Source organism: Camelus ferus, chromosome 1 (assembly GCF_009834535.1).
Source record: "Camelus ferus isolate YT-003-E chromosome 1, BCGSAC_Cfer_1.0, whole genome shotgun sequence".
NCBI lineage: Eukaryota > Metazoa > Chordata > Mammalia > Artiodactyla > Camelidae > Camelus > Camelus ferus.
In genome coordinates, this window is record NC_045696.1 from 47,484,801 (window position 1) to 47,499,524 (window position 14,724).

At 36.4% G+C, this 14,724-nt stretch overlaps 1 protein-coding gene across 1 annotated transcript in view; it reads left to right on the forward strand.

The window, feature by feature from the left end:
- The first annotated feature begins 857 nt into the window (after nucleotides 1-857).
- LOC102505755 (T-cell receptor-associated transmembrane adapter 1) overlaps nucleotides 858-14,724 on the forward strand; it is a 34,964-nt gene continuing 21,097 nt past the window's right edge. The window contains exons 1-2 of the mRNA XM_014565684.2: nucleotides 858-1,082; nucleotides 12,363-12,473. Of these exons, the coding sequence (XP_014421170.2) occupies nucleotides 1,076-1,082; nucleotides 12,363-12,473 (118 nt within the window). The 5' untranslated portion in view covers nucleotides 858-1,075. The remainder of the gene's footprint in view (nucleotides 1,083-12,362; nucleotides 12,474-14,724) is intronic.

A 14,724-nucleotide genomic window follows, 5' to 3' on the forward strand; every position in this document is an offset into this window, starting at 1 on the left:
TCAGATTTGCCATTATTCTATAATTAAACAAAATTGGTGAAGTCCATAAGCAAATATGCATAAGCATATAATATGCAGCAGGTAAACATACACAGAAACATGTACAAACTGTATACGTAGATATGACCCAGACAGTCTCTATCTGAATCATGTTAAAAACAAAACTACCAGTGACATATCCATGTAAGTTTCTCAGAGGTTGCCCAGAACACTTATATTAAAATAGCCAAGGATAATAGTGAAAATGCAGATTTCCACTCCAAATACTTTGATTCAGTAGGGCTCAGGCATAGGCATGTTAAACTCATGCCACATAAGACACTTCTGCATACTAACCTTCAAGAACTTCTGCTATGGAGACTCTGGGGTGGGGGTTGAGAGCTGGAGCTTGTCACCATGGGGCCCCAGATGGGACAGAGGGACTCACATTGGCGGAGGCAAGGATTGGCAGGACAGAAAGCAGGCACTGAATGTCCCAGCAAGATAGTGTGTAGAAGCTACCTGATACATAGTTAAGTGTTCAAAAAGTGTGAATTCCCTCTCCTCTGCCTCAAAGAGAACACAGCCAGCAGCTGAACACACCTGGGGGCTTCTCACTGTTTCCTCCCCGGTTTCGTATATTTCACTTTATTTTCCTGTGACCTCACTTGGGAGGGGATCCCTAGATTCTCTCCCAAGAGATGGCAGATCCTTCCTAGTCTAATTCATACCTTGATTTTACTACTTATTTTAAAATTTGATGCAGGTATTGATAAAAATTCAAATACCAGAGTACAGAGGCTTGTGGGATTTTTCTTCTCACGTTTCACAAAAATGTAACAGACTACTGGTTTCAGATTAAAACTCTAGAAGCCACCATCACCACGTTTCCTGTTTGTAACTGAACAAAGTACACACAAAAGATTTTAAGAAAGAGAAGAGAGAAAAAACAGAGGTGCAGATAAAGACAAGGTTTACTGCCACACTGCTTCTAACATAATAGAGCAACGTTAACTTGGAAAAAAAAGCTTGGGGGAGCATTTTTAATCCATACATTTGCCTATGGCTACATAAGGATTTCTCTGAGAGAAGAAGCATGTCAGGTAAGTGGCATTTAAAATTCTTTTGTTCAATTCCTATGCTTAAAAATTCACATGATAATTCCCAAGCCTCTGGCAAAAAGACACTTCATGTTGGGCAAGTAAATTCGTTTACACAATTATTTCAAAAGTGTGAGATAATCTTTACCATAATTAGAACATATTTTGAAATACAGTAACGTGTGTAAGTTGACTATTTTCTCTGAAAATAAAAAGTTAGGCAGTATTTGATAATATAAAGGTAGTTGTATCTATTCAATTACTAAGTGTTCCTTGATAATCACACAATTTAGAGTACTTATTTTTAAAGAAACTTTTGTTGACCATGCATATTCCTCTTTGGTTTAGTTATAAAGCAGGTTAGGAGTAGCAACATTCTAATTCCTTAGATTTTAGGCATATATTATCTTCCCAGAAATCTATCCAATCATCAACTCTCAAAGAGATGACAATTTGGCAAAGGCCAGTGAAAATTCCATCACTTGTAGAATGAACTGTGAGGATGGAATCTACATTCATTAGCCGAATGTCTGCTCCACGTTGATTGATCATTCCTCCTTCATCCTTTTCTGTACTTTTTATTTCTTTAATAAAACATCTTTTTGTTATAAGAGAAGACATGCATATTATATAAAGTGAGAGAGCTGTGAAATACATACGGAAAAAAATTTTATGTCGTTTTCATCATCTTAAAAAATGAGATATTATGTTGTATGTCTTTCCAACTTCTTTGTGGTTTGCTTTTCATAACTGAAATAATAATGAACATAAAATAATATATTCAGCTTTTTCACTAACATACTATAACCATTTCCATCTTTATGATAACTTCTGCTTAATTGCTTTATGTGAATGCACAAAGTGACATCTGTTGGGTTAATTATAGTTTACTTAGTTCTTTGTTTATTGTTGGACATTTAGGTTGTAGCCAGTCTTTTTATATTTTAAATGGCAAAAAAGATGGACAACTCTGTAGCTTTTTCTATATTAAGGGTTATTTTCTTAGGAAAGATTTCTAGACATGGAATTACTGAATAAGAAGTTGTGAACATTTTAAGTCTCATTAATGCCAAATTGCCTTTCCAAGACTGATGCCAGTTCACTCTCATCCCAGCAGCGTTTCTCCTTAACAAGCTGATCTCACTTAAAAAAACCACTAATTTGATAAGCGCAACATGCTAACCCATTGTTTATTATGTATTACTTTGATTATAACGAGGATGAACATTTTTGCCTGGGCTTTTAAACAGTTTACAATTATTCTATCATTTGCAAATTGTCTGATTACATCTTTGGCTTAATTATTATGCTAATAGTATTTTAATATCAATATGTATGAGTCATTTATAAAGACAATAAGTATTATAATTTCTGTGAATTTGCTTCCCAGTGGCTTGTTCAATGGATTTTAAAATCAATTGGTTGGATTAATCACACAGGGAATATAACCTGATGTATGATTTTCTTAACTCCCTTTATCTTTTCCAGGTATATATATTAGCAAAGAACAAAAACAATTGTTCCAGTTTTGCTAGTGACATATTGCCATGAGCTCATGGTCATGGGGAACTTGGCAAGGATGGGCAGGCTGAAGGCTCTGAATATGACATTCAACTATTTCCCATTAATTCATTCTAAATTTGGAAGGGATGGTCAGATTTCCTCCATATAATTTCATAGTTTAGATTTAGATCCCTTCAGGAATAATACAGAGCTCCTCTGTTGCCAATTAAGACCTACAGTTCCACAGAAGAGATAAAATATATACAGTATTTGTCATTAAAGCCTCATAGATCTTAAAAGCAAACCAACAAACAAAATCAAGACCCCAGAATGCTAAATGTGAAAAAAAGATACTTGAACGATAGTATTCCTTATGTTTAGATAGGTGGTCAAAAATGAAAATAAGTGTGAACACAATGAAAAAGTAAAATGATTCCTAATTGAGTAAAATGATGTCTGACAAGAAAAACCTAAATCTCCCCTTTTCTCCTACCTCTAATGCCTTGTAACCACAGCAGCAATAAGTGTTCCAGCATCATTATTCCTACTGTGTTTCTGTCTTCATATAAAATCAGTATTAACTGAATCAAATGGCAGAAACAATGCCTTTTGGCTACCATTAATTTAGGTTAAACAATGATTCACAATGTAGTTAAACATCGCTGTTTTTCAGAAGAAAAAAAAAAAAAGGATTCTCATTGTCTTTACTCAGTTTTGTCTTCCCTTGAGCCCCAATCACCTTTTGAGAACAATGAAAGTCTTTCTTTTAGAGACTAGATAGGACTAATTTATGAATCATCTTTGAAACTCAGTTGTTCTTTAAATTAAAGATGGGTCAATGTTTCACCATTTAATTTAGGTAATATTGGACAGAGATTTTAAGTTAACCCAGGAGAGATTGTCACTCAAAGGTCACAGCTCTAAGAAATAAATCTCCACAAATGGCTAGTTCATAGTAAATAAATAAATATTGGACTCTTTTCCAGGCATTTAAAAATTTCATTTTTTCAGCATTCCTGAATTAAAAAGAAGAGAGAAAAAATTAACAGGCCTTCTTAAAACAGTAAAGAAACATAAGAGTTACGGTATTTTGTTGGATGAAAGTTGCCACACACCCATGCCACCTTCAGAGGCTCTTCCCAGGCTCTCCTCCAATAGGAAATGAGGAACACATATGCAAAGTGGAGCAGCCAAATCCAGAGAAGGAGAGAGAGGTTTGTCCACAGCAGGGATTTTGGCGGCACGTTAATCCCAAAAGGACTTCTTGAGTTTACCAATTCCAAGTTTAAAAGAGACAAAGAGTGAAGTACTAGCGGAATCATAACCTATTATCTTAAAATCTACCCTTCGTCTCACGCCCACGTGTATGCCGTCCTCCGTTAAATCCAGTAAGCATTATCTACAAGGAATCATGAAGGGGGAACTTCATGTCACATAGATGGGTATCTGAACTTCAGTAGCACGGTTGGCTTAGTGTGAGGTTCAGGGATTTGCGGAAAGTCACACAGCTAGTAAGTAACTTCCCTCATTCTTTGTCCACACACTTCAAAAACAGACATTCCAAAGCCTCATGTGGCTACCGTCCCTCTCCCCACCATGGGCCTAGCCGGCATATATCATTCACATTTCAAATAACCTTTTGTTAGTAATAGACACTCGTTTAAGTTTGGCAGTTTTCCAACCTTGCATTAAAAACAGTATCTTATTTACGCGAAAGCCTGGGACGAGGTCTGAGAACTTCTTTCAGGGCTCGTTTCCGTGATTCTGGTGCCTCTGGTTGATGGGATGATGGGAACGGATAATGGGAGCAGAGGCTGTGTGTCCATGGTGACAACGAGCCACATCAAAGAGTCATCAGGAATGTGCCTACTTTAGCACCAAACCATCACCATAGAAAGAAAAATTCATTTTATAAGTAGAATCCAGGGGGACTGTAATATCAGAACTTTTTGTTGAACTTTCTAGGGTGCTTAAAATAATACACATTCATGGAAATATACACAAAGAAGAGATGGTCACTGCACTGGGAGAATTTACAAACCAAGGAAGAGAAACCATCAAGGAAAGCCATGTCCTATAAGCTAGAAACTCAGTTACAGAGTCTCTGAAGGAGAAACAATTTGGGCATTACATTTATTGCTTTTCTGTTGTTAACTGTTTAAGTTAACTGTTAAGTAAAGGCTTCTGAATGAATCAAACCTGCCAGCAGAAAGACATTACATTTGCTTAGCTGGGTTTCTTTCCAGAGTACTTGTAATTGTGAATTCCAAATACAGTGCTTGCCAAGTACTGTAGGCTTTGAGGGAGTCAGAGGTCTTATAATTAAATCTACTACTCTTAGCCCCTGGTAGTTGAAAGCTAGACAGAAACTTAAATCATAGTTTTCCTAGCTGTCATTACCTCATGAATAACTTCCCGAGACCTTAGCTTTGTAGCAGTGTAAATTGCTAAATTAAAATTGTGTAGGCATTCTTTTTAAATTGATAAAATCTATATAAATGAAAGTAATTACAATTAATGAAGAATGATACTAAAGACTGCATTTGCTGGGCAAGAATTTTTAGGCACTTTGCGCATCTACTATTATAAGAGGCACTGTCTGTGCTAAATGGATACCCATCTGGGGCTGGAGGACTTTCCATGCTGCATATGGAAAATAACTGGGTAAGGGGAGGTAGGAAGTACGTGAGTGTGTGTGTATGTGAATATTTATACAAATCTATCATTCAAGTTGAAAATCTCCACCATTTAGCTATTCAGTATCTTCTCGTCTCTGTGTGTTTTGTTTTCCAAAATGGGGGCATTTATTGCAGGCAATCACAAAATTATGAACGACATCAAGAATGTCATGAAATACAAAACTTCTAAATGAAAATCTTCCTATTTGTAACTCAGATTACATCACAAAAGAAAAATATCTTGGAAAACAGAAGGGTTAGACAGGAATCATGGACTCCTAAAGTCAGAGGAAAACTGGAGACTATGTGAAACCAACCCTGACATGTTAGAATTTAGCCTGGGTTTTAAAAGGCCTTCAATTGTTTATGTGAAACAAATTTACTCTTACAGCAAATGAAAAAACCCAGCCCTACAGGCATGTACAGTATAGTCCAAGTTCTTGCCTTAGAGTTGCTGACAAATTTCATGAAAATTACTAGGACCTTCCTAAGCCTTCAGTGTAAAGGGTAGACTGGGGGTATTGATTTGGTTGCTTCCCTGTAGCTGAAAACAAAATTATCTTCTTGTAGCAATTAATGGACTAATAAAAACTTTTCAGTGCTCCCCTTAATTAAAAAAGAGAAAGAAAAATTTCTAATTGAAATATAATTTTTGTGTGAATGATAGGATAATTTATGGTTAGCATCGGTATAATTTTAAAATGAAATTAATGCTTTCTGCTTACTGCTTTGAAGTACACCTTTTGATACTGTGCTATATTTAATTTGCCCACACCACAACTATTTATTGAGTATATACTGAATTCTAGACGCTGTGAGAAATGGAAAGGAATAAAACTAAGTACAAAGGAGATGGATGTTATTAGTTCTCCCAAGAATGATAAATTCCAAAGATCTGTTATTACTTTCTATGTATGTATTTGCTTTCTTACCCCTCCCTCAGAAAGAGAAGTATTAAAAGTGCATAGAAGAGTATAAAAGATAACCAGATAAATCAAGGCAAAGATAAAATAAGGAGCAAGGGATACAATTAGTCACAACAATAAGTATCATAATCCCAGAGATTTCCTTAAGGTAGATTGTGTGTCAAATGATACACAAAGACAGACAGATGGCCAGTGGCAATATTCACATGGATTATAAGAGTAAAAATGTCTTGTTCTTGAGGAGATCCCTAGCTTCTTATACCTGATACCAAATGATGTATTAAACAACATCTTCTAATCCATAGCATCTCTATAAGGAACGAATCTAACAGCAAGTTCCATACAGGCTGTTCTTCCTAAAATGAGCTTTTTCTTGCCCTGATAACAAAGGCAGAAAATGTGGAAAATGATAAAAAACAAAAAGAGCAACAGAGAGTTTCAATTTTCATTTTGCAACTACTACCTGAAGTTCAGTTCTCTGCTGTCATTTTAGGCAGGTCATTGGCAGAGATGGAAGCAAGTTTGATATTCTCTTAAGAAATCTTGGGAACATAACAGGAACATGTCCTAGGATAGAAAGTCATCGAAGCCTCCGTTCAGAGATAGATTCAGGGAGAACCTCCAGCAAGGATCAAAAATCTCCTTCCAAAATCAGTTTTCACTCTTTTCGTCATGTGTATAAATGAATAATCAAATTTCCAAAGTATATGTCATAGGGATTTGACGCAATATTTCCAGGCCAGTCTATTTCTAAAGCCAGGTTACAAGTCGCCCAATTTGGCTCAAGGTAAATTATTTAAACATTCATTAAAGGCTTAATTTTCAGCAGTGCAGCTTTTTGGTCAATGTGTTGTGTTCCTAGGTAAGTTATACTATACTACATTATATTATGGTGTATAGTTTCTAGGCTGAAAATAAAAAGAAATAATAAAGAACATCTGCTGAAAACAATCTGAGTTTTAAGTAGTGTTGTGATTTGATTGAAAAAAACTTAATGTGTTGTCCTCTAAAAAAGTAGTTGGTCTTCAGTCATTCTTTCTCTGACAATGACTAGACAAAACAACTATTTCATGAGGCTACTCTCGGTTTATGAAGGTAGAACCATATTGTCAGCATGCAGGAATACATCCATTTTTCTGTTCTCATAGGAGGGGGTGTGCATTTAATAAGTAAAAATAAACATATAAGGTCTTTAAGGCAAAGGTTGAAGAGGAGAGAGTGAAAGCACACTCTCGTGCTACGCTTCTCAAGATGATCCTGTGGTCTGTGAAGAGGCTGTTTCTACTCACCCTGACTCTCAGCTTTTATGCCAGCATCCCAGTTTTACACAAGTGTGTATTATTTAGAGTTGCAACTGGGTTCACAGCTTAGCTCAGCTAGCGATGTTTTCTAAATTTCCTTTTTCTGGAGATTTTACTGACAATAATCAAAGTCCTCAAAGACTAATTTTTTTAAACAAGAAAATTACATTTTACATTTAGAGTTGTGACCACCCCCATAAATCTAATCAGACAGCTAGCTGTTAGCCCCGATTTCCTTGTATCAAGTTTCCTAGGAAACAGACAATAATCACAGATGTTTTGGCAGATACAGATTTGGGGCAGAGAGAATTAGGATTCACCAAAGCTGCAGTGAGTTCCTCTTCTCACAGAGATCTGTTTCCCAGCTGTGGGAGGTAGGTCCTTTCCCCTTGGTAGTGCTAGAGACAAATGTAACAATCTCAGTTGGTCTCCTCCTGGGTTGTGGATGCGTCTAGCTCTCACTTGATCAGAACCTTTCTGTTGGCCCTGGTCGTTCCATTCCCCTTCTTGATTCCACTCTTCATGTGTATTTATCAGTTGACACATGTTTAGCCAACACCTACTTTGTGCTGAATAGGTTGCAGAAATAATAGTAGGAGTCTCACCAGTATTAAGATAATAATGATAAGATAATAATGGCAACAAAAGATACCATTTTTTGAGCATTTTATTAGTGAGAAATGCTGTACTGTAAATCTCATTACATGTCTTAACTCACTGAGTCCCCATAATAATAGGTACAATAGGAAATTAAAGCATGAAGATAAAGATCCATCAGACATTCTTCCTGTCCTTTCTGTCACAGTCTAGTGGGGGGCAGACTTTTATACACAAGTGATTACCTCAGTATTTGTTGACATGCACAGGGATATGTAAGAGGGCACTTGGTGAGGGAAGGGTAGCACTGAGTGAAAGCTTCAGAGAGAAGTTGGATTTGTAGGAATTTGTCAGAGGGCCAAGGGGAAAGGTGTTTCAGGAAAGGGGGCAAATATACAGACACAGAGGCGTGAAATGGGAAGTGTGGTACCGACTGAAAGCTGAAGGAGCTTCAGAACGACTGGAGCAAGGCGTGTTATTGGGGGGTGTAGTGGGCAATCCCTAAAAGACAAGCAGGAAATTTAGAGTAACATTTTGTGGAAATAACACACGGTAAGGGAAGAAGAGTGTGATGTCCTCTATGTTTAGGGCAGAAATAGGAGCAGGCACCTTCTCCTGAAGGACCTATGTCACTGGCTCTAGAGATAGAACAAAGGGACCACGTTCTGCAGAAACCACGGAGGAGGGGAGGGCATGGGGACAATGTGGAAAGATAGTAGCCAGATTAAGAGTGGTGGCTGATGTAGCCAGGATTAACGGAAGGAACTATAAAGTCAGGGCCTATTGAACTAATAGGAACAGAGGCCACATTGACCTGAGAAGGATCTGCTTAGTACCTTTTTAAAATGTTTGCCATCAAGACATCAAAATCCTTTGAGATGTGCATATCCTTTGATCCAGCATTCCCCTTCTAGCAACTGTTACCTTTAAAAAAGTAAAATTGGGTGTCTAGTTTTGGCTACAGATATTCATCACAAGATTGCTTATGTGACTAAAAATTAGAAGCAACTTAAGTGTCTAACAATAGGGGGTTGATTAAATAAATTATGGAAAATCCATACAATGGAATATAGGGAATGGAAGAATATTTTGTTTCTAGGAAAAGAAGCATGCTTTAAATTATTGGGGCAAAAGTAGGTAACAGTATAGTCAGTACAGTTAAATCCTATGCCTTCAACCATAACAATTGCTAAACAGAAAATAATAATAAGTTTGGAAGCATATTAACTGAGGTGTTCACAGTGATTGTCTCTTGATAGTAGGGTTAAAGTTGATTCTTATCATTTTGTTTTTTGCATATCTGTGTTTACTGTTTTTAACTATGAACATGGATGATGTGTGTAATAAGTCTGGCTTCCTTGTAGCAATTAAAGTTCACGTATTTAAGTGTCACCAAACACAGGGACTATAGAGGGGGAGTGATTAGAGTCTTCATGTGGCTAAGCAGGTAGCCTAAGATGATAATCGAAACATACCTCAATAGAAAATACAGTGTGTGCCTTCAAATTGCTTTAAAATGTGGATGAAGTTAGAACTGTAGCTAGACTGTGGGTCCTTAAGGGACACACAAGGAAAAATAACAGAAAACAATCTTTACTAATAGTAATGATTAATTTAATCACAGAAATCAGACATTAACAACCCTGTATTGTGACAGCAAAGAGGGAAACTGAGACCAATCTGGCAAGAGACAGCTTGCTGGTCCCAGTTTTCACCATTACAGTTAAATCAACCACCTGAAGGGACTATTATCAACCGGAGGTGGGGAACAATCGCTCTCAGAAAAAGCTTACCTTAAAAATTTCCATTAACTCAGCAATTCTACTCCCAAGAACCTTTCTCCAGATTAAGTCCACATATGGACAAAATGTCTGTCCAATGGAGTTTCTTGCATTATTATTTATAAAATGAAAATGTTTTTAAAAAGTATGTCCATTTTAGAGGAATAGGCAGAAAAATTATACTACAGCAACACTGTGAGATTCTATGCAACCACTAAAAATAATATACAAAATGGTAAAAAAACAAATTCCCCAGATGCGCTGGTAAGGCTAAAAGTGTTATATTAATGTCCCATTTATGTTTTAATAGAGGACCTTAAATGTTATTCTACATTTTGATATTGTTGGAATTTTAAAAATTTACACTCAGCAGGCACTTGTTTTTTTTTTAATAAACAATTAGACATAAAAATCAAATAAATAATTCTAAAAATATATGCAGTACCATGCAATAACTAGAATTTCAAATTTATTTTAAATAGTTAATAATTATTATGTTGTAGTATTCTATAAATATTTATGGGATTATGATCATGATGAATAAATTAGGCCTCTCCAAATCTTAGTGTTTTTAGCCAAATTAGTTGGTAGGTCTATTGCAGAAGATAAAAAAACTATTCACATGTTCTCAGTTTTCTTATAATTTATGAAACATAAAAATTCCCTTAAAGAAAATAAAATCACACATTTCACTACCATTATCAGTTAACTTTTCCCATTTATTAATTCTTTGAAAATTTTTATAACTCATGTACGATATGTCTGGCATAGCAAGTAGAACGCAGAAGTGGTTTTGTTCTCTGTGGAGCTTATGGTATTTTGAACATCTAACTACATGGTATAAAATTAAAGAGGTAGCAGACATTAGTAGACAGATTTTCTCATGTGGAAAGAGCCAGAGGCTAGTTCAAACCAAAGCAATGTATAGATGAATGTGATATGCAAATTATATGCATGTTTATGTATACATACATCTATATCATAAATGTATATATATAATCACCTCTATGCCTAACTACGCTCATTTAAAAATAAGTGATGCTAATAAATAAATAAAGCAACTCAAATACACAGGACTACGGAGGACAGTTCAACCACTACTGCAATGTCAATACTTCGAAGAAAACAATTCAAATGTCAAATTTGAGATATAGAAAAGAAGTAAAATAGAGCAACACAAAGAACATTTGGGTTTAGGGATTCTTTATTCAATGGGTTAAAGAGAGGCTACGGAAGTAAAACTCATTTCCCTCCCATTGAGTTTTATTGTGTTTAACATTGTGGTATTTGGATTTCTTTGAAAGGGCCTAAGATGTTTTGATTCCAGGCAGTCACAGAGAGAAAGCTGAGAATATGAAGGAGCATAATCTCTATCATGGCTGTTTTCACACTGCATTTCTTATTATGTGTTTATACGTTCATGTCCCCAACTAAACAGAGTTCCTTGAGGGCACGGATTCTGTTTTCTTTAACTCCCTAATATAGGGTATAGTTCCTGGCACAGAAGAGATGTCTAGTTGATACTGACTGAATACATAAATATTTAGTATTAGAGAATCACAAGTTATTTTTCTGGGATCAGCATTCACATGGGTATATGACTACTAGAATAACTGGCCAAGTTTTATATATGTATGTAAATATATCTTATTTATATTTTATAATATACTTATACATATATTTATAACTAGGCTAATTACCTTAGCAGTCACTTGTATATGTGTAGAGTGCCATAAATAATTAAGGGCTCAGAAATGAAAAAAGAGGCCTTCACAGAGGGAAAGGAGAGAGAAAACCAACTCTCCATTACCAGTTCATGGGGATTAAATAGTCAGAAAAAACTCTGTGGCTAATCTTTTTTTTTTTTTTTTAATATTTTTTATTCATTTTTAATCATTTTACAATGTTGTGTCAAATTCCAGTGTAGAGCACAATTTTTCAGTTATACATGAACATATATATATTCATTGTCACATTTTTTTCTCTGTGAGCCAATCTTGACGAAACTGGGTCACTACGACTTCAGAAGTATTGTTTTATCCCAACACACACTGTCCTCTAGTACTGGGATCAACAGAAGGTAGTAAGTGTTCTCCATCATGAGAGCATGTATGACTATAGAATTAAAGAAATGGGAAAAGTATAGCCAATTTTGATTCTACATAATTTGGGTAGTCTTGATTTTGAACCAGAATTTTTATAATCAGTCACCAGTTTTCAACTTTTAGTAGCTAGACTAAAAATGTCTTCTATTTCATCATCACTAGGAATGTGGGGAACTTGCTGTCTTTTACCCATGCTGAATGCAGGGACTTGTCACTAATACCCATTTTGAAATCTGTAAAAAGCGTTTGGCTGTCAATGTTAATAAATTTCTTGGCAGAGAATTTGTCCTTCATTGTGGATAAATACAGTGGTTTTAATCGTAGGAATACCCAGTTCAAAACAAATGAGTAAGCAGCTACTATATTAAGCATGTGTTTGCTTTTGTTTGCAGAAAACTCTGAATGCCAGTTTTATGTCTGGGCAATTCTCGCCTTCTTGGGTTTAGCTCTGACTATATCGCTGATCTTCAACATTTCCCACTATGTGGAAAAGCAGCGACAAGGTAAGACATTTTGAAAAATAGCCATGTGATACCTGCTTGAATGGAGTTTGAGCCACTGGAAAGCCTACCAAAAAAAGACAATTTTATGAAACGCTATTCAATAGGATATTTTTATCTGTAGAAAATCTATTTGATACATTTCTTTCACCCTAAGGGTTCTCTTAATTTGAGAATGCAATCATGCTAGAAATGTAAACAGACTCCCAATTTTAGCTTTATCTCTAGGATATAGAATAGGAAGGGATTATCCTGTTAAAATGTATTTTTCCTCCTCCAGTTGAACAACTAATGAAACTGTAGCCTATTCTACAGCATCTCTAATGGCTCTTTCTGATGTGTGATGAGAAAAGCACAGACTAGCTCTTTAAGATTCGACTCAAGTCTACTCAAACTTCTCAGCCTCATTCAGTGCCTCTAGAATGCAGCAGGCTCAGTTGGAATCAGAAGGGAACTGGACAAGCAACAGACTGAACCACCGTTGTTATCAAACACTCCCATGACTAGGAGGGCAGGTCAAGAGGACCTGCACCATCAGCTTTTCTTTTCAATAAGGCGGGCAGCAGTTTTAACCACGTGGCTTTCACCCTGTGGTGCCATGATGGAAATAATGTGATGCCCAGTGTCTGGCACGATCTTTGCACACTGTAGGCATTCAACACAGGTATGGGTGCTGAGCACATGGACAAATAGATGGGAGAGTGAAAGTTCAACTATTTCTCAGAGTGGTCTTAATATTCCAGAATCAAAAAACTCTTGGGGGCAGGACATTTAAGTGATAAACAAATAGAAGAGAAAAGGTAAATACATTTTCTTTTAACAGATGAAAATAAATGAAGTAAACTTAACAAAACTAAGTTAGACACATGTGTCCAAGACAAAGTGTATGAAGCTAATTTAGAACAATGTTCAGATTCCAGGGAGAGTCCTTGATCCTCTTGAGTGTCTTCTTAAATATTGATTACACGAATGTAAAATTTGAAGAAGGCATTACTGTCATACAGATTTGAAAACAAAGATGAGAGGCACTAGCAGATGAATTGACATAGCTGAGATCACACATCTATTCAAAACCAAGGATAAGTGCTCAGTTTTTCTAATTATCTGTCTAAGCCATTTCCACCAGCACATGCTACTTTCACATCCTTGACCAAATGTCCTCAGACAGAAATCCAACTCTTTTAGGATCTCTATCAGTTCTATGCCTAAGATGAAATTCCAGGGGAGCAACACTCTTTCACTAGCAATGATTTCAGTAGTTATTTTTTAAATCAAATATTTTTCAGACTGACAAACTTTCTATGTTAGTGCAAGAAAGACCCATCATCAGACCTCTTCTAAAAAGTTTCCTTCCTTTACAGAAAGAAGAGAGCTAGGAGTAGCACTGTTCTTTACACAGTAGCTTAAAATGACTATACTTTAATTTCCTCATTAAATATTCCATGAATGCAGGTAATATGGTCACCTGAATTAGTAAAAGGTGAATTGAGAGCTGTAAGAGGTGAAATAATTTAAGGTGGGAACCAGGACGAGAATGGTCATCTGAACAAGCACTTCACTCTCCCACTGACACCAGCAGAAAACCTCTGGAGATTTGTGTGGAGCTAGGGAACAAGTGGGTTCATATGTTTAACTTGAATCCAGTTGTCTAACTGAAATTTTATCTAGCGAATCTGAACTATTTAATTTCAACTTAAATAGCACTTTTTTCCAGCCCTATGATTGCACTGAAGGTTGGTGAATATGAATGTTTAGAATCCCTTTTATCAGTGTGATCCAGATCAGGACTGGCCTGATTTTATTGACCTATCACTTCTGCCCCAGATATATTTGGCTGCTCCGGTCTTTTACAACACAGTGTAAGTTCTCCTCCTCTCATTTGTGGTAGTTTGTGCGTTGGGATTTATTTATCCATATTCATACCATTTTGCCACCATACAAACTCCTTTGGGGAGTTGTTTGCTTGTGATGGTTTAGTTGACAAGTGTTAAAAGACAATACGTAGGCTAACTAAAGATCGATCTCTTCTTTTTTTTCTTCTTTTTAATTGTACAAACTCTTACTGCCTCAGGCGTGCTATGCATGACTCTGCTGCCTAAGTCACCGCCCCCCCAGCCAGGTCTGAGCCAGGGCCAGCGGCTCTATCTGACCACTCCAGGCAGGAGGACACTGTCCAGCAGGGGAGTCACCAGTTTCAGCCCTGGTCAAGTGTAGGGTTGGGGGTTTTATCTCACACCCTCATGCACACCCTCCC